The 21,560-nt window shown below is 41.0% G+C and overlaps 1 protein-coding gene across 1 annotated transcript in view; it reads right to left on the bottom strand.

The window, feature by feature from the left end:
- LOC140997832 (arf-GAP with coiled-coil, ANK repeat and PH domain-containing protein 3-like) overlaps positions 1-21,560 on the bottom strand; it is a 61,585-nt gene that overhangs the window by 16,919 nt on the left and 23,106 nt on the right. The window contains exons 2-10 of the mRNA XM_073467870.1: positions 14,966-15,023; positions 9,797-9,916; positions 9,184-9,237; positions 4,235-4,293; positions 3,689-3,872; positions 3,458-3,502; positions 3,237-3,332; positions 2,380-2,454; positions 935-946 (exon numbers count right to left, since the gene is read on the bottom strand). Of these exons, the coding sequence (XP_073323971.1) occupies positions 935-946; positions 2,380-2,454; positions 3,237-3,332; positions 3,458-3,502; positions 3,689-3,872; positions 4,235-4,293; positions 9,184-9,237; positions 9,797-9,916; positions 14,966-15,023 (703 nt within the window). The remainder of the gene's footprint in view (positions 1-934; positions 947-2,379; positions 2,455-3,236; positions 3,333-3,457; positions 3,503-3,688; positions 3,873-4,234; positions 4,294-9,183; positions 9,238-9,796; positions 9,917-14,965; positions 15,024-21,560) is intronic.

The raw sequence follows: 21,560 nt of genomic DNA, 5'->3' as shown, positions 1-21,560 counted from the left end.
AAGATGGAGGGATCAGTCCGCACACACACAAACACACACACAGCCTATTGATTCCTACAACAGGAGCCAGCATGTGACGACCATAAAACTGCTCTCCGTACATCAATCACTCAATCTGCTCTAAACAACTTCCACACACACATCTGCTGGTCCGCATTTTTAGAGCTTCTATTATGAGTGCAAGTTGAAGTTGGGAGCTCGTTGTAAACACATGAGCCTTTACACCAGGAAATGTGTGGAGCAATAAATCTCAGGCGGGTTTAAGCTTTAAGACGGGCTTACGTGGAAAAAGATTTTTTGTTTATAGATACCGTGATCAAGGCTGACAACAGAACTCATTGAATTTCAAGGACAGCATCTGAAAAGCTAAGCCTCTTAAAATAAATCCAAAACACGTTGCAGCACTCCTCTCCTCTTTTCAAACCTCTAAAAATGTAAAAAAAATATGAATGTTTTACACTGCAGTACAGGTGGTGTAATTACTTCACATGGAAAAAAGCTGAACGAGAGCAAATGACTAATTATGACTAATTGATACCTAATATACAATATATTCAAGCTTCCCTTTCATTTTACAGCCCAAAGTTGTTTGTAGTTATAAGCAGTTTATCATTCTGGAGTAAATACTGATTGCTCAGTGTGGCTTTAGAAAAAATATACAAATAATGTGTAGATTCCAAATAAACATTGCTTTCACTGTGCTTTCAGTCTGCCTCCGGGCTGGGTTTTTCCATTTTTCAAAATTAAAGGTCGGACTAGGGCACAAAGGAAGCGAGTCTGCCGTTGTGCAAAAAACAAAAAACAGGAAGAAGCATTGCAAAATGTACTTAAACTAGTTAAATTATATGTAGTTCACTACTCCCCAACACTGAGTAATGTGCAGCTTGTGGATACATTTTAGGGCTTGGATGGAAATGAGAAAATGTAAACTCACCTGCATTAGAGTCTGGGGAAGAACATTGTCAGGTGAGGAGCAGATGAGGAGAGAGAAAGAAAGATACAAGTGTTAATACAAGATCAGCACTAATTGAATATCACTACATGAAGCCAAATATGTTAATGAGAGACAACATGTCCAAGAGGGTCCAGAAGGTCTTTTCACAAAGACGTTTAATAGCTTTGTCTCATTAGAAATCCCTCTGACTTTCTAGCGAGAGCACATTACATATGAGGTGTGTTCAACTAGATGTTTAAGTATCAAACTATCATATCAATAATAAAATCAAGTAGCATCGCTCAGTCAGAGCGAGGCCGTCTGATTAAGGAGGAAGGGTTGCTGAAAGGCCATTAGGTTAGACACAGAGCTGCGTGCTGTGTCTGGCAGGACGCCTGCACTTGGCAACTAAATCAATCAGAGGGAAGGGCAGAAGTCGTTCTGGCATCTCTTCAGGTAGCAGATGGATGAGTTTTGTGTATCTGTGTGTGAGCGTGACTGTTGAGCAGGGTGAGGGTTTGATAGAATTGTTTTTATTCAGCTGAGTGACCCATAAAATAAATACATCAAACTGTCTCTGTGGGGACTGCTTTTCTACTTTAAACTGTGCGTCTAAAAAGAAAAACTGCACCTTAACACTCAATAAACTCGTTCTCATTATTTCAGAAACTTTTTTTTTTTTTTTTTTTGTGCTGCGGTGAATTTACAAAACAAACGAACAGACGGAGCTCGAGTCACGAAACAGACGATGTAAAAATAATCCAAGGCTTCTGTGGAAAGCTTTTTTTCAGAGTATTTTGATGATAACTTAAGATAAGTTTTTGTGATGCAAGATCATATTTTAGATTCCAGGAAGACAGACTGACAGTCAGTCAGTCTTTTAGTGAGCTTGTTCCACTGAATTATGAGGAACCCGTCACGCTAAGTGAGAGGGAGAAATGTTGATGTGACTTTTGTGTCGGGACAAAAATCTAGTTCAGTAGCATTTCAGGAAACCTGTCTGACAGAGCCTTTAATAGAATAATGTTTGATTAAAGGCAAGCGTATGATTGTGGCCTCAGTCTCAAAAGGCTCTACACTTCACCTGATTTTGAAAAGAATAAATGCAAAAGAAAAACTGTCTTAGTGAAAAAACATAATGACTAATGACTGCTTGCACACACTTGTAATATGTTTATCAAAATTGCCAAAAATGCCAAAAATAGAATCACTTCAATGTAAAATAAAACAATTATTAGTATTTTCTACATTTTAAGTGAATTCTTCAGTATTTCTTTGCCTAGTTTCTCCCATATATTGATCCTGTTGCGCAGCAAAAGTCCCTGGAAGTGATTCAGTTGTATGTGCGCTGACATGTTGGTGACAGAGGAGGAAAGAGGAGGAGGAGAAAAATGAAGTGGTCAGACAGTGAGGGAGTGAAGTTCAGAGTTATGCTGCTGTCTCACTCTCTGCTGGATGAGGGCATGTTTGTGCTCCAGCTCCCTCTTCTCCACGGCCGAGTCGATGACCAGCTGATCCAGCTGCAGAGAGCAAAGAGACGGCAGACGTGATGAGACATGTGAACGAAAACTATGAAACACAAACACACTGACAGACAGAGGCAAAAACTAATGTTTTATACTGATTGAACTGTTCAGCAGGCCAGTATATCATCTCACAAACACTTTATTGTAGTCAACACAAGAGAAATATATCTGCTGTACGTCTGTTTGCAAAAGACGTAAATGACGTAAAAGCTATATCAAGACTATCCTAACAAATCACAACATATCACAATTTCCCAAATGTTTGACATTTTTGACTGAAAAAGGATTGAACATTTATTATATATTGCACAAGTTATGTACACACAAGGACCGTTACTGTATATAGTATGTTTATCTTTACTCTTACTAATAGTTTTTATTATATTTTTATTCAAATTGTTATTCTATTCTTTCCAATATCTCCTTATTATTGTCTCTATTTTTTGAGACTTGCTACTTATTTCCCTCTGTACTGCTGTGTTACCTGTGAATTTCTCCCAAAGGGGATCAATAAAAGAACATCTTATCTTATCTTATCTTATTTTACAACCTGATACTTTACAATCAACTATCTTTCTCTGGAATTGTTTACTTCACCTTTGAATGATGTGTTTAAAACAGCAGCTGACAAATCCTGCACAGTATGCCTTAACCTTTTGTTTTAGTTTTAAATCTCCAACAACCACAGACAAGACTCCAATATTTGGTTAAAGTTAATGAAGGTGACAGTGAAATGAGACCCTGTGTGTGACTTTGGTTTGTTAGTTTCGTCTCACCTGCGCAGCCAGCTTTTTCATGTAGGGATCAATCTCATCCAGGATGTTAAAGCCCTGCTGGAACAGAGTGTACTGGGCACGCATGAAGGACAGCATCTGCAGGAGACACAGGGACACAAGGATGGTTGAAGTACACCACAGGGACTCTACATATACATGCCAGACACAGATATAAATAAAGAAAACCATAATATTGTTGTACAAGGATCTGGGCTACTCACTGCATCCAGGATTTCAAACTTCTTCTTGGCCTGAAGCACATTAATCTGCCAAAAACAAAGAGGAAGAGCAAAATGTATGCATGTTTGAGAATAACCAGAAGATTTTAAAACAACAGGTTCAAGTGATTCCTTTCCTGCATTTAGGAGTATGGGAGTTTTTAGCAGCTGTTGGGTGTCAGCGCCACCTACTGGACGACACTGGTAATATAATCTGGAGTTTGTGTGTTTCACCTGTAGTACGTAGTCGAGGGCCAGGTGCCTGAAGGCTTTGCGGCTGAGGATGAGAGCCTGTGTTGCCTCTTCGGCCTCGTGCACCTTGTTCCTGGGCGCCTGGGCGTTCTTCACCTGGGCCAGCTCCATGTCCTCGCGCACCCGGTCAAACTGCTTCTTGGTGTCCTTGAATTTACGCACGTCCCTGAGGAAAAGATCACAAGAGCATGTAGGTTTTTCAGTTTAAAATGCATGATTTGTTTTATTACTGGACATTTTCTGCATGTGGTTATAAAAACCTATAATAACCAGACCAGAAAATTAAAAATCTAACATCTCTAAATGTGAAGATTACATATGAGCATTTACATTTACATTTTAGACATTTATGTCTCACAGCGTTGATTTAGTGGTTTAATACATTGCTTAAGTCCACTTTGACACATCAGCTGTCTCTAGTATGGATCAAAATAGTCACATGTCACCCTAAAATGTCAACTTAAACATGCAATACATCTTTCTTTGTAGCAGCAGGAGAGATATATTCAATCATGATTAGATACTCACTCTTTAATGAAGGTGTGAAGCTGCTGCTTGATGGACCTCTGAGCCTGGTCGAACAGAATCTGTGCACAGAGAAGGTGACCGAGGTAAAAAACACGAGGATTTCATCTCATAAGTGCACACACAAGTATGTTAAAGAAATAACTGTGATTAAATCTGCAACTCTGTAGTTGCTACATCTCAACACAAGATGGCAGTATGACCCCTTTCATCAGTTTATGCCACAGGCAGAGGAGGGGGAAGGAAAGAGCGATGAGGACACATGCACACATGTGTACTCACTCAGCTGCTGCCTCGACACATTTTTAGCCTTGCAGGATCCCAGATTTCTCTTCGTGTTAACTGTGGGATTCTCACTCCTCCTCCTCTTCCTCATCTCACACTCCTGTCCTTCACCTCTCCTCCACTTCCTTCACTATGTTTTTTCCCTCCATTTTTTGTGCACGGCTCACTCCATCTAGATGAGCATTTCTCATCCATTTTTGTATTTCTGACCACACTCCAAAATAAAATGAGCACAGAATGGCTGCTGTTGAACAGAACGTCCATCTTTATTAGGGAAATATGTACGTCTCACTGATTTATCCATGCGTATGGACAACAGAAGACCTCAGTGAATGCGTCAATGCACGCACAAAACATACACACACGGGCGCGTGCACACACACAGAAATGCACTTGGATTAGATTGTGATTGTTTCACCACATACACACACAAACAATGTATACAGCAATCACTGTTGACAGCCTGTGGATTAAACTTTCTATAGCAATCCCAAGTTAATAAACATACACACTGAGGATTACAGGCTTAGTCTCTGTGTGTGTGTCTGTGTGTGCCTTCATCCATATGATGTGTTGATCTGATGACTTCACATTTTGTTTTCTCTGGTTTCTTGCTGTAGATGACGGTTTACACTGATGAAGTCTGCACTCACTGGGGGAGAATAAATGACCTGCTGCTCCTCTTTGACTGCAGCGTTTATAAATGGCTGCAAAAGTGTGGAGGAGCTCCGAGTGGTCAGTCAGGCATCAGACACTCAGCTCCTTTTACGTCTGTGCACCTGCAGTCCCTTTCTACAAATCTATTCTTTGCTGTGTAATATATTTTAAATGGAAGAGGGCAAAAGTTACAATATATTCATACATTTTAGGGATGCATGATATGGATTTTTTCAGCCGATACCAGAATTACCTGCTTCTCATGGCTGATACCGATAAGATAAGCAATAACTTCACATTTTTGTATTTTATAAAGAAGTTATCAACCTGGGGTACCTGATGATAATTAAATTCCCACTAAGTTTACTGTTTCTGATGCCATTTTAGACAATAAAGTTTATTGTTAAACTATAAAATATCCTGCTTCTGTTACATATCTTTGTTTGATTACCATGATTGAAGGATCTATATGTGTATATATATGTATATATATATGATATATATGTATCTCTCTCTCTCTCTCTCCCTCTCTAAGCCAATATTTACTTGGTTTAAATCAAGCAGTACTTTCAAGAAAGTGTCACTTTTTTTTTTTTTATCTATGTTTAATTACTTTGAAAACACCCAGAGAATTTTCTTCTGTGATCACACTTATGAAAGAGGGCCTACAGTGATGGACACTCCCTGCTCTTTAACAAGCTGCTCGTTGATTATACTTAATATAACTACTCAACATGCGTCAGAAGACTGTAGTCAATGTATGCAGTACAAAGTGAAGGTTTGGTACTTTCCAGGAGTGGTATAAATATGTCTGCCAGTTGCACAGGAAACAATTAAATCCCAGAAAGAAAAGTTTAAATCAGTTCCATCAGATAGACTTTGACCCACATGTAACTAATCCAAATGTTCCACCCAAACCTGTTCTAGATTATGGTGCCCCGGGTATGACCTAACACAACCTACAGCATGTCTACACTCAATTCTCCTGCACTCTTTTCCCCAAAGATCATGCGTAGCTACTAAGGACTTCAATGTACCTTCAGTCACCTCTCCCGTATCTATTCTGCATGAGAGAGGAAAACCAACATGTGAATTTTGCAGGACTAAAACCACCAAAGCAGAGAAAGTTAATTGAGCACATTATAATCTCACAAAAAAATCTGTTAAAATCCACAGTGATATCACTCTCAATCTGATAAAATAAGGAGTAGGAATCCTGTATGTTTAAAAGTACACACATTTGCTCCTCAAGTGATTTTCTCTGAGATTCATTTTCCTGTTTGAATGGCTTCTTTTGTGTCTGCTGAGAGCTGAGAATGTGCAGGAAAAGGCATCACCGGGTGGTGGAACAAAGACTGATTTGCTTTCACTCCCCTCCCTCCATCCCTTCATTCATACTGTCTGCCAGACAAGCTATTAGTGTAATTCCTGGGTGTTAGGGTGGAGGAGCGGGCTGGCGGTGGTGAAGGGTAAGTAGAGAAGAGAGGACAAGGAGGATGGGTGGATGAGCAGAGGCAAAAGAATACAGGTGGTGACAAAGAATAAACAACAATACAGAATTGTTAACGGTGGTACATTATGTGAGAAGGCTGGAAGCTCATGTAACTGAAATCTTGCAAACATGTCGCAAACATGTGCAAAGAGAGACAAAGAGAGACATAGAGGGAAAGAGAGGAGAAGATTCTCCTGGATGGATGCAGCTGATGGATGCTATCTAGTGTGCAGCCCTTTGATTTGATTTAAAAAGGGATTTAAGGTTAAACAGGCTTGACCTTGATGGAGTGAAACAGTCAGTGAAGGAAGGAAAAAAAATATATGGGGAAAAGAACAAGACAGATTAGTGAAGAATATGGGAGGATCAAGGTTTTTTATTTTTATTATTCGATTCATTGTTGTACTTGTGACTTACTGCTCTATTGATCCATCTGGTACGTCTTGACCCAGAAAACAGTGCTTGAATGTCCTTTAGCTACTTAAATAAAGTACTGTACAATATATTGTATATTTGTTTCGGCAAAATGACAAAATAAGGCCGGGCTGTGAAGCAGGGCTGTGTAAATTATAAAAGCAGAAGGAGAACGTAAGAGGCTGTTTCTACCTGGCATTAACATCTCAGGTGATCCAAACACAGGTGGACAGCTTTAAATACAAGTGTAAACAGCCACCAAGACGCATTGTGATCAGATCACTCAAACCACTTGTCGAGACACATTTGACCACATGTGTAATGCGACCTGATGGGTCCACGACAAGGGCGTCATCAATGCAGGACGCGATGGTTGTTATAGTGACGGGACGCCCAAACTGACGTCCTCTGTGAAGCAAGAAGAAGAAGCCATGACAACAGGCAGAATAGATTACTCACTGCCTGATTTCCATTTGCTTCACTGTAAGGCAAATTAAATGTCTTGGCTCTCTTTCCTGCCACTGTCAACTGCAGATGTTTGTGAACAGACTGCCTGTTTCAGCTGATTTCATTATTTAACTAGTGATATCACCAGAGTCCCTAAAAAATCGCACAATTTTATGAAAGTTGTTGAGAGAGGAGAAACTTCTTTGTGACACAGCTACTGCAAATTCTAAATCTTTCATGCCTTCTTGTATTAAAAGCATTAAAAGCAATACATGAAGTTGCTTCCTTCCTTGTAAAAAGTGTTGGTTTGGTTTGTTGTGTTTTTCATGTGTGAAGAGTGTGCCTTACCTGCCAACATATAGCAGCTGTTTTAACCCGAAGTTGTGAACTGATTCCACCATTTACACTATATTTAAGACACCATTTTATTAATGGCAAACACGTTTGTGAGTTATTGAGTTCAGAGAAGCTTTATAAACATTGTGAAATGCTGTCTACAACAAATTCTTAAATATTTGGACCTTAGTGTAAATTCGGCATTTGTTATACATGAAATTATTTCATCATCATGTCAGTTTGTCCCAATAATGGACATTTATATTTGCGGAAATGAGATCACGTGGACACTTGAAACGAAAGTTAAGATGGGCTGAAATGCCAGGTGTGAACTTACAGAGTTAGAGCTGTCAACTTGTGATTGGATCACTCAGGACGGATGTTAATGCAAGGTATAAATATACTCTAAGAGTCTCTAACGAGGTCAAACCACAATGCAGATGTGAAAAAGGGAAAATAAGAGATGCTGATAAGCATATTTTAAACACTCACAGAGAGTAGAAGTACCGCACCAACCAACAAAAAGGTCCCAACCAGCATACCTGGTACCATACGAGTCCCATATAATCTCATCTGTCACGAGACCAGTGATGCTCTACAACTAAAAATGGTTGAAATCATGTAAAAATGTTCTTAACTTCACTTCCTTTCTGCTCGTTCCTTCCTCTCCTTTTCCTCCTGCAGCCCTCTCTTTTCTCCAGCTCACTTTCCTTCTCTCCCTCATGTTTCGCTGTTACTAATTTCAACTTTGTGTTCGACAATTTTATTCACACAATGAGTGAACACCTCAAAACACCACACACGCTTACATATTAACACGTCATTAATGTCATAAAGTGTGGTGAAACACACTTCAAAATGTCATCATGCCTCTTTTAATCTAGAATTGTCTTCAGGCTTTTCCAAAAACTTTAGCAGATTCCCAGAAAAGGGAAATTCATCACACTTAGTCATGAGGAGAGAGTCATATGAATACAACCTACGTGTACGTGTTTGTTTGTGTGTGTTTGTGCATTGTAGCTGCTGTACACATCTGGTGAAGCATGTGGTTTGAATCAGACATGTGCATGTGGACCAGCATGTGTGGACACATTTCACCGTCGCAGTGAGGTCACAGTTAAATTGTGTGTAAGTGTGTGTGTGTGTGTGTGTGTGTGTGTGTGTGTGTGTGTGTACGTGTGTGTGTGTGTGAGTTGCGCAACACTGGACTCAGGAGGGACTGGATGTCTGAAAGACGTTAACATGCCAAGAGGACCTGGGCGTGTCGGAACAACACTCTACCTAACCTCTCGCCTGTGGCTAAAGCTGATGTGTGTCTCACCATGTGGTAGTTGACGATCTCCTGGAGGCTTTCTCCACACTTCTCAAGGCATTCCTGCAATGTTGATGACACACACACACATAATGTAAGCACACAAGTTTCCATACAAATATAAACTTCTTTTTCACATAATAAATAACAAAAACATGTTTCCAAACTGTCCCTGTGTATACTGTAGTGTCCAGAGAACTTAATCAGGATAAAATACGCTCTACACTGAACGGTTACTGACTGGAAGACAATTATGTCTCCACGGTTTCACCCCAAAGCTACCAGGGCGACACTCGTACTGACAGGAAATCTAGTCCAAATGTTTTCCTAAGAGAAAACCATAAAGCAGGTTTCAGATCTCTCTGCTTCCAGCCATGTAAACTATCAAGCATAAACATCTCCTGTCTGCATGTGGCCACATCTGTCATGTTTAAAAACAGCTGGATGACTCGGTGTCTGGACAATACTGTTTATACTGCTCTGCTGTTATTATTCATGTGGGGAATCACAGGAATGTCCCCGCAAAGATAGATGAGTGGTCATTTGTTGAGAAGTTAACCCCTCAAACATCTCTCAGCGAAGAACATACAGATCTGAGGTCAGTTTTGAACTCCTTGCTCACCGATATCATCTCCTCTTTCTTGCATTGCTGGGACAGGTCCTTGATGCCATTGACAAAGAGCTTGTTGGCGCTGACGTAGGCCCTGCCGGCCTCGATCATCCCACTGCACAGCTTCACCAGCTAGCAGGGGGGAGAAAATAAAAATAATCACTTTAAATACACAACAAAAACACCGTCTATTTAAAGAGTCACGTGTTTTACACAGTGTGATGCTGGGATATTATTAGTTACAGTGGTGTCGTGAATCAAAAAGGAAAGCTTAAAAGAGTCGTTAGTCACATTTAGAAGCTCAAATTTAGAATAATCCTCACATCAGTTTCTAGGACAGTGTTGGCATAACTGAGGTGAGTGTGGATTTATAGGAGTGAGCATTTAAAAAAGGCAAATGATTAAGATGATCAGGGGAACATGGGTTTATAATCTCTGTCTGTCTTCCATCAATCTGACAGTAGACCTACAGTAGAGCTTTGACTACAGCTGAACTTTTCCTTTACTCACTCACAACTCCCAACAGAAAAAAAAAACTCTCAGTAGTTTACTCAAAGCTGAGCAGTAAATTGAGATTTAAAACACCTATCAATACTCACACCATCACTGATTGGTGCATGGTCACATAACTGTCATTGTTTGGGTCTTTGGGTTTGTTATTTTTTGTTTTATTTTGTGGTTATGTTCTCATATGTGTTGTGACTTTCCACTTCCTGTCTTTGTCTTTTTCCTGCTCCTTTTCTTTGTGATTCCTTTGTTAATCATTCTCGTGTATTTACGCCCGTGTTTTCCCCTCATTCTTCGTTGGAATCGGATGCGTTTCTCGTCTGTTCCCTGCCTCCTGTCTTCCTGTTGTGTTTTACGTTTGCTGCCCGTCTCCTCATGTTATACTGGTTTGTACTTAGTTTAGGTTTTGCTCTTGGATTTCTCCTGTTTTGTTGCCAGCCTTTTGGCCTGCCTTATGTTGCTTGGATTTTGTATCATCAGTTTTTATTCAAGCTTGCTTTCAGTTTTTTAACCTGCCAGGTTTTGTGTTCTGCATTTGGGTCCTCCTTTGACAACCTTACCAATAACTGGGATGTTTAAAAAAAGTATTAAGCATATCGTTGTTCCACTGTGAGCATTTTTGCATGACTTTGCTGTATATTGGTGGCTCTCGATGTGGATGCCAAAGCATCCTGGGTTGCTTTAACGATGAGCCAAAGATGTGTTTTATGTTAGAACAGAAGAAACAAGCAATAAATACTGAAATCAATGTGTTTAAAACCCTTTTAAATATTTGAGAATGTTCATCTACAGGCTTTCAGATCCACCACTGCCACTAAAAGCGGGAACAGACAACTTTCCCTCCTAGCGTATCCGAGTTGTACTATTGTTGGCGCCGCTTTCACAAATCAACTTGATCGCTCTTTGTATTTCTCAGAGTAGCAACAACCAACAACACAGGGCAAAACATGAATTCATTAAGTCTACAAATGAGACGTGAAAGCAGATAGAAATGGTGCCAGGGTGCCAGCCTGCCTGGTCACCAGCCAGCCTTTATTTTCCAAGAAGATTTCATTCCTGGTGGCAGACAAAATAGTATAGTAAAAGCAAGGTTTAAGCAAGGGAACCAATCCAAATGCCAGCGGTGTCATTATTCTATAACTCTATTACATTGTGCAATCAACACTTACTTAATAATGATACGTTATAAGGCAAAGAAATTGCCTGCTTAAAGAAACCAGGAGAGCTTAATGAAAAACAGAATTAATTCATGATGTCATACGTGCATGTTTCTGTGCACGTTTTGGTCTGTGAAAATCAAATATGTAAGATGATATTTAGCAAACTTATTGTTTATCCATTGGTTATTTTAAGGTCAGTATCATCTGCAAATCTGCGCACAGACTGCACATTACCTGATGATAGCTCCGGATGATTAGTTAAACAGTCAAAAAAGTTATCACATGTCGTCCTGAGGGGACCATGAATGTCTGGACAGAATTTCACCATCCAGTATTCGTAGAAACATTTAAAACCACATATGTCACCCTCATGGTGGAGCTAGAGGAAAATCAATTAGATTTTCCATGTGGGCACCAGGGATATATATCCTGAATTTCAAGGCAATCCATTTAATTATTGTTGAGAAACTGTATTGAAACCACAAAAGGTGGCGCCAGTGGGAAAGTCGGGGGATCAAGGTCAGTGTAATCCTCTGGGGGCCATGAATGTCACTTTCAAGAGAATCCATCTTAATAGTTGAAATATTTTAGTCTGGACCAAACTGTCGACAAACTGACATTGGAATCCTCAGTGCCATGACTATAAAAACACTACGAATAAAGGCAGTCAGAAAAATGGCTAAGAGTAATATAGTGCACATATTGTGTAGTTGGTAGCAAACAGAGTGTGAGTCTAGCCATATGAGAGAAGAAGCCTAATTGTAAACATGTTATATTACCAGGTGCAGACAGTTCACAGCCATGGTATGTTCTCACCACATTAACTGGCAACCGCTACACTTTCCCACTTTACGGGTTATATGATAAGCTACAGAGCGGCACACCGTCATTAGCGCTGCACTGACTCAGCTGGCAGTGTGTACTACAGAATGAGAACATATGTGTGTGTGTTGGTGAGGGGCGGGGTGGAAGAGGGTATGCAGAAGAGAGAGTTGAGTAAACCTTTAATTATCTCATTTGGTGCAGGAGTTCCCAAGGTTGTCGCTATGTGAGTGTGGTTTACTGGGTGGCTGACAGTCAGTTTACTCTGCACGGTTCAGAGATGAGAACCAACAACTGCAGAATCTATAACATGATGAGTGTGTGAGCATTGCTGAAATGAGCAGGCGACGTTGATTTGCAAAAATAAAGTGCACACTGTATGTATAGATGTTGTTATCTGATGTGCATCATACAGTATACGTGTTTATAGTCACGTGTACATGACTGACACTGTTATTGATCCACGCAAAAGACAAGGCAGCATGATTCCTGCCCTACTGCTGCTCCCAGGCCGGTCTGACAACATATCTGTCAACAAATTGGCCGATATGGGGAAAACTGATCTCATGGTGTGCTGTGCTGAGCCCCCAGGGTCTGAATACAGCCATTACAGGGACAGTATATGTGTCAGGATTTGTTGATAAATGGGCTGGAAGAACAACAGGGGGTCCACTTGGAGACAAATGCCACATCTGGTACCACATGACAGACCTCGCCCTGTTAATTGACTGTAACAGTTACAGTCTAAGGCAGACGTCCTGCTGGTCAATGAGGTGTGGGATGTGCATTATTTGGGGGCAATTTATGATCAGTGTATAGTTGGACTGGGCAATATGGCCTTAAAATAATATTACAGTATTTTTAGGCTATATTGTGATATACAACATATATCTTCATATTTTGAAATCGCCTCAAAATCACTTCATAAATGCGAGTTTGTGGATTAAAAAGCAAACAATCCCCCTAATAAGCTGCAAAGTCGAGCTAGCCAGGATTGAACCCATTACAATCTGCATCAGTGAATGTTTTCACAGTGGTCATGAGGGTCAGCATCACTGCAGGCAGGTTCACTGCGGGCAGGTTCAGCTGTCATCTATCTCATAAATGTTCTCCTTGAAGAGAGTGTCCTCAGGCAGCTTCACAGTGAGGACCCCTGCTGAACAGAACAAATCACCCTGATGGAAACCTCTCCCCCCGAACCTCGTCATCTGACAATAGTGTTCAAAAGGAGCTCAAAGTTCAATGAGAGGGTCCTGACCTGTTGGGGGCAGAAATAATCTGTGCGTGTGTGTGTGCTTTTATGTGTGACGGGACGTAACAGTAACAAGAAAAGGAAATTAATCTGTTTTATTATCTACTGGCTGCACGAGATGGACTGTACGCTTCTAAGTGAGCTCAATTTAAACATATTATTGATGTGAAGAAGCAGACTGAATCAAACGAAGAAGAAAGAAGGTGCGGCCACCATTTAACAACATTAACTCTATCTCATCCTCTAAAGTCTATTAGTTTATCTGTGAAGGCATCACATTAGCTCATAGACTCCCTTGAGATAGTTAGTCATCAATTCCTGTGGTCTTCTATCAGAGCCAGAGTTGTAAGTAATGAGATCTGACAATGATGCAACGAAGAAATTCATTCCTATTGTCTAATTTGCCATTAACTCTTATCACCTCCACCAAGCAGGTAATGTTTTCACCCATATCCGTTTGTTGGTTGATTAGTTTGTCAGGAGGATTACACAAAAACTACTGAATGTATTTCCACAATGCAGATGGTGCAGATCCGAAGGACAGATCCAGGATTTTTTTCTCCCTTTCTTTAACATTGCCAGATAGGGCATTTTCGACATTTGTCAGGGAATAATGCATGGATCTTGATGAAGATCTATGAGTGAGTACACTTTGTTGCGGTCCTAGATCTGGTGAGCTTAAATTATGGTTAAGCAGTTATGTCGCGTTTGAAGTCATACAGGTCTATTGAGTTTGGCTATTAGGCTTGATTGAATTAAAGGGGACTATTTTATATCATCTTATGAAAATAAACATGTAATATATGTATCAATAAATGAGATTCTCATCTTTTTGGTCATTGTGGTCCTTAAAAAAACACCTGCAGAGAAACCTTTTAAAATATGGTGTCCCCACAGCCGCGGATGTTAATAAACACTAATGATCAATGATGAGCTGTTGTTGTGTTGCATGTAGCATTTTCTTCGAGCAAGCAGGTCAGACAAGGCATCACATGCTCAGATAACAGAGGACTGCTCCGTGATGCTGTCACACTGCAGAATATAAAACTGCCTCTGTGACATTAATCAGTGTTTGCTCAGTGTGCACCAGCACCAATATATGAGCGTGCGTGTGTGTGTGTGTGTCTCGCAGCTATTAAATATAATAACTCACGTCTGCAGTGTTTCCTGGTTTAAATAGCCTTGACATTTAGATAAGAGAGTGGGAGACAGACAGAGGTGCAGAGGGCTTTCTGATCATTGTCACAGTATCTAAGGAAAATACTGTTTATAGAAAAGTCCCTCTTTTAGTGTTTTAATAATGTTTACATACTACACCAGCTTGTGAGTGATTTTCATGATGGAGGAAGAAACATGTAAAGGAACATATACATGCAGCATATCAGTCGAATTTGCTATTTTAATGAGAATCACAGAAAAACATATTAGCGTGGTTCATACCTTGTCAAGCTTCGCCTCAATCTCCACCACGTCTGTCTCCACATCATCAATTCCAGCCCTGTAGAGAAGATACAAAGTCACACAGTTAATCAGACAGTAATGCCCGACCCTGTACAAACCAGAAAAACTGTCTTTCTGAGAAGAGGAACCACACATTAATCCGAAAATTGTTACACAGTCAGAGCAAGAGTCAAACTCTTGGATTAGTGACAAACCATAACGTCGAGGTGACTAATACCAATGTCAGACCTTGTAACATTCAAGTTTGAAATGTGTTTGTGACATTTTAAAAAGCTGAAAAATGACGCAGAGGGAACAAAAGGCTTGGAGAGATGATGGTATGATGAAAGGATGACAGGAAAGACACCAAACTGATGCAATAAGAAGTATATTGTTCTGTGTATTCAAAGGCGAGCCTCCCACCATCTTAGCATTTACATTATCTGAATTTCCCCCCCACTGAAAATTAAGCAGCAATCAGGCTCCATGCATCACAGTCTCGTGGACTTGATCATTAATCCTGATGACCGGATCGACAAAGGCATCACTCTGGAAGATTAGTGGCCACGGCTGAGCTGCAAAATCAATGAATGACATCATGCAGAGTCGTAGACTGACACTTCAGTATCCATGAGGTGAGGAAGAGGCAGCGGCGGCACAAAAGGTTTTATAAATCGGGCACAAGCAGAAGAGAAAAGAAAGAATAAAATGCAATCCAGATTTAGGTGACATTTTAAATACACACTAAATATGAAGATAACCGGACTTGAGGGCCCTGACTAGAGTGTTTGAGTGTTTGTGTGTGTGTCAGGTGGTTTGGGTGGGCGAGAAACCTTTACCATCCTACCCCTAGGGGTCTTCTTCCATTAACGTGCAAGCACGCACACACTCATTCACATTTACAGGGTCAGTTGTTATGGCAACTCCTTGTATGTGGGCCACAGAGGCTGTACTTGAGGTCCCGCTATGTCAAATTGTTTTTCTTATTCCTCTGACACACAAACCTACATACACCGAAAAAGGTTCAAAATTAATCCCGTGAGAGAAAAGCACAGAATGACTCATTAGGTGAATACACATGAACTCCTCGGGATCAGCTGGAGCTTATTGGTCGAGATGCCAAGCATCTGCGTCACACCCCGCATGTGCTGCAACATGTTGACCATAACACAAAAAGCTCTAGCAGAGATGATGAGCTCATCAAGCAGCTTCAACTCCACCCTCTTGTACAACGCTTTAGTGGAGGAGTTGGATGAAGAAAATGAAAACACTTAAGCAACAACACCTGCTCAGCTAGTTTATTCTACAAAGGTCGTGACTCGGCCTGTTTCTGCTTCAGAGGGGATGTGCACGGCGAAGGAGCGGAGGGGGGCTGAGATGTCAGTCCGCAGCTTTAGCACCTGCTCCATAGAACAACATTCACAGAATTCCTTTCTGCTCCTGAGCTTTTTCACAATGCTCGGAGATGTTCGGCTCATTCTTCACTTGTGTCTGTCTTCTTCTTCTTCTCTCATCCAGAACACACACACTGTTTATACAGACTGCACCACAACACGACACTCACACAGCAGGGAGACATGTGTGTGTGGTCTGCACAGAAGGCTGATTTATATTGTTTCACAGAGCTGGAAAACAGAGCTGATGAGACCTTTCATTAAGCAGTCTGAGTAATTTGCTGCACTTAAGTATTGTTGTTGCAAAATGTCTGGCGTGCAGTGTAATCCATCAAACTGGCTCACAGTTTCTCACATCATGAAGGGACCACGTTCAATGTCAGACAGCTGTTCAATCTAGAGGATAAGCTCATTACAAGCGTGCCGTGTCTCGGGCAGCTCACACTGCCAATAAACAGTTAGTGACGCGTAGACAACATTTAATACAGGAGCAGCCCATACACTATTGATCCAAGTTCTCAAGTTCATCACACAGGAAAGTAGGATCACTGTGGTGCTTGTGCTTTGCAGGTTGGATGCATGTAGTGTTGACATGCAAGTTTTATCTGATATCACCATGTTGGTGTTCTTCCTCCAACAGTGTTTCTCAATCTTGGTCCTGGTGGCCTCCAGCCCTGCGTGTTTTTAATGATTCCCTGATTCAAATGAATGGGTTGTTATCAGGCTTCATCAGAGCAAAATGTGTGTGTAATGAAACAGCAACGTCCAAAAAGCAAAAGTTCACATCTTGAGCAAGCTGTTGTGGCTGAGTGGTTTAAGGCTGCATTCATGTGCTCCTCGGATGGTCCCACTTCCAGAGTTCGGAAGTCATTCTTCAAGTCATACATTTCAGTACCAATGATGCTTCTGAAGCAACATTAATCATGATGTTGTAGGAACAACACCAACACGTTTGTGCGTGTATGTCAAAGTGTGTTGGGAATTATGCAGAGCTTTGAAAATCAATACACTAAGAAGGCTGTCAACTCGGGCAAGGTTAAATATTAAAAACAACAACAACAAAAAAAACACTACAGAGGCAAATGTGTGTGTTTGAGCATGTGTGTAAGCTCATTTTTTGTCCTTATTTGTCCCCTACAGTGAAGAGTATCAGCTATTAATGCATTTCCTTAACTAAGTGCACCAGAGAGTTATGGGATTATTAGATTATGGGTAAGGCTGCAAGACACGATTGTTGCAGGCAGATAAAAAGGCAGCGAGGAAGAAGATGATACACACGTGCTTTAAGATTTGGTCTCAATGACACTTGCTTCCTTTGTGTGTTTAGTGTGTGTGTGTTTGAAAAACTGGAGGAACACCCCAGAGCTGCTCCACTCATGATGATGACGGTGATGCAGCTCAGTCCGGAGGGGGGATGGGCTCATCCTCGCCGCCAGTTGTTGCATACTGTACGCGGTCTGACATCACCAGTAAGGGGGGGAGGGGAACCTCACATGCACAAGCTCCACATGCACTTCTATCAGCCCCAACAACCATCCACATTAGTCTATTCTTGTCCCCCACGCTGCGTGTGTACTCTAGCATGAAGCTCGCGTGGCTATCCTCTCGCATCTCTTCACACGAGAGCCGACACACACACACACACACACACATGTCCAGCCCAGAGACATATCTGAGCCCCCCATGTCTTCCAGACTCGATGTGTCACATGGCATCACATCCACATCAGCATCACTTCAAGGACCAGAGGGACAATGGCAGAGAGACCAACAAGTCCTCTGATACCAGACGAGCCTGGACCAAATGGCTGAAATAGTCGCGTGCAACAAGACATTAGCAAAGATATTCAGTGGAAATGACATGATACACGTCTGTTAGACATGATGTGCCTTGAGTAAAACAAACACTGGACTATGTAGAGTCAGATGAGAGAGAGAATAAGTTAACATCATTATCTACTCACCACCAAAGTCGTTCAAGTTTTGATTATGAAAAAAACAACGTTGTAGCACTCTCCTAAACAACTGATTTAGATGGGGACTTAACATAACATAATAACATAAATGGCTCCATACAGCTCGTACATTTTTTTAATTTAAAATACTTACATATATATTTACACCCCCTTTTAAACCTAAATCTTCACTGTAGCTGATAAGCTAAAAGCTTTAGCGTACACCCTGGCTGAAGTGGGTTCATGAGCTCGATGTTGCGTTGAGGGTAAATAAATTATTTTTATATCAATTTGGGATCTCTGGGCGTCCAGAGTCCAGAGAGCACAACAAACTGAATGGAGCTATTTTATGTAATTTCTGTCGGTTGTTTTTTATGTTTTAAATAAGTCCCCATCTACTTCAGTTGTTTAGGAAAATGCTGCAACATTGGTTTGCTGTGAAGCTCCAGAAATGTTTTGTAGACTACAAACCCGATTTTCTATCGGCATGACGGCGAGTAGATAATGACTGAATTTTCATTTTTGGGTGAACTTATCATTTAACAGGGAACTGGCTTTAACTGAACAATATCTGCATTAAAACTGAAACCTAATAATGCAGCTTCTAATCAAATGTAATCATCATCATGTAAGCATCATTGCAAGGTGTGTGCATGCATATGCATCCACGCTCAACCTCCTCTGTGGTGCTTCCTAATCTGAGCCACTGACCTAAAATGCATCCTTATGAGTGTATTTGTGTGGCAGATGTGCAATGTGTTTATTGTGCACAAGCATACTGAACTTATTATTAATATATTGCAAAAACAGTTTACTGTATCATCAACAGTTATTTTGTTTAATTCCTTCATCTTTTATTCTGCATTATCTGCGAGCTGACTCAGCAAGTCTGGCAGTGAGGGGCACTGACCTCATTTTCTACTAACATCAGGTGGATGGAAAGCAAATCCGCGGTCTACACACACACACACACACACACACACACACACACACACACACACACACACACACACACACACACACACACAACTATACATACACATGGACGCACATAAAGAGACAGAGAAACAGAAATAAATAAATGAATCAGATGGAGAATATGACAGACGACCCACACCCACACACACATACACACACACGTACACACACACACACACACACACAGACATTGACCCAGAAACCTACTAAATACACGGTTTCATCAAAAAACTCTCGGCCTACTAGGACACAAGCCAAAACTACGCTCCACCCAAATGCACAGGTAGCTACATGTAACTTTCTGCTAAACAAAGAGGATGAAAAAGTCCTGAAGTCTTTGCTGCTGTGTGGTGTTTGCTGACAGCTGGATCGTTTATGTAAAACAACATGTTCATTCACATCAAACAACTATCTCTGTATTCTTTTTGGATTTTGATGATTAAAGGCAGTTAGAAATTTAAATAGGAGGCTGACTCATGACTGATGTTAGCATGCATCAGGGCTAGGCAGTATATCTATATTATATTACTGTATTATCGTGATTTGAGACTATATATGGACCTCAAATTTTGGATGTCGTTATATTATGATATGGTATAAGTGTTGTCTTGTCCTGCTTTAAAGGCTGCATTACAGTAAGGTGATGTCATTTTTCTGGTTGATTTTGTCGCTCAGTCCAAGAATTTATGAAGTACTTCTGAGGAGATTTCAAAACACTCAGATAATATATATGTTAATTTACCATATTTTATCATTCTTTTTATTTCAAAAAGACTAGAGAAGGGTCTTTGGTAACAGTCTCAATGTTGTTATTAAACTGGCTGTACTGTGCTTTACTGTACACACACACACACACACACACACACACAGATTCAAACTATACAGTCTTATTTATAATGTATATACGCTTTCATCATCCTCCACCCGCAAGTTCAGACCACACACACACACACACATGCGCGCCAAAACATCCCCTTCCCAGAATTCCAAGTAGCGAGCTCCATGGCAACCATTCATTGACCCCAATCACCATGGCAACAGGCATCAGCATTACTCACGCTTTTTTTACTGACCAATTTCCTCTTTGTGTCTGATGTGTCTGTCCCTGTATCTCCCTCTTCGACTCACCAGCTCCCTGATTTTCCACTGATACGTTCTTTTTCCTGGGATGACGTCAGCCAAAAGTCAACAACCTGCTGATACAATCTTTGTCACGGACAGGCAGGTGTGTAACAGTGGTGAGCAGGTGGCTGTAGTGCGGCCTGTGGTGCATCTGCAGTGCCCGCTGCAACAGGCAAAGTGCCCTTGAGTAGCATACTTAGCATACTGATCCCCTAAGAGCTACAAAGGCTCTGCGGTCAGTCCTGCTCACTGCAGAATCATCGTCATAACATGTCAGTCAGTCATATTGATACTACTTAGCTGCACTGATTCCCCATGTTTCTACATGCCATCACTTGTTGCAAAAACAAAGATAAAATCACTTGCTTTGTTTTTGGAGAAGTAAAACCATTAATAGATCACATGTCCTGAAAGAGTAGATCATTCTGCTCTGTCTGAGGTTGGTTTTTGGGGTGGGGACAGTAACTGCAGCCCGTCCTTCAGTTCTTTGTTCTTACATCCTAAACCACACTCACCCAGCCTCTATATTAAAATCAATTTTGGTCACTTCAAACAAACATTTGCAGCTTTTACATTGATTCCTTGCACAGTCAAATGTCAAAAAGTCCTTGTCATCATATTCTGAAATCATCTCCGTTCTTTGCTCTAATTTTTCTCCATGGCAGCCGTTTCCCCCCAGAAATCATCTATTCCCCCATCGCTCTTTGTTTCATTTGTGCACGCCTCCGTCTGTCCGTCTGACAATCTCTGTCTGCCTGCTGTCTGTCTGTAACGCTCCTTCATTAGCTGCTGGCATGAAGCTCGGGATAATGTGGTTTTGTTTTTGTGTGTGTTTAGACAGAGAGAGAGAAAGGAGGAGAGACAAAGAGAGACAACTACAGTAATAATAACTCCAAATTTCAAAAAGCTCAGTTTGTGTTGTTCCGTCACGTGTTGATGCACAAAATGCAACTTGATTCAAGTCGCCGTGCACGTGTGCAGACTCAATTAAAAGAGCCTCCAGTAAATGATCCACTCACAAAAACACACACACACTTGCCTTAACAGACCGCCTTTTCACACCAACAACAAGCCAAGTCAAACACTAGTATCTTATGTGTGGCTAACAAAGAAGCCTTCACTGCTTCCCCTTAAACCCCCCCTCCCG

This window comes from Pagrus major, chromosome 6, assembly GCF_040436345.1.
Source record: "Pagrus major chromosome 6, Pma_NU_1.0".
Lineage (NCBI taxonomy): Eukaryota > Metazoa > Chordata > Actinopteri > Spariformes > Sparidae > Pagrus > Pagrus major.
Note: the sequence above shows the minus strand (reverse complement) of the source record. Positions and strands in the feature narration are given on the sequence as shown.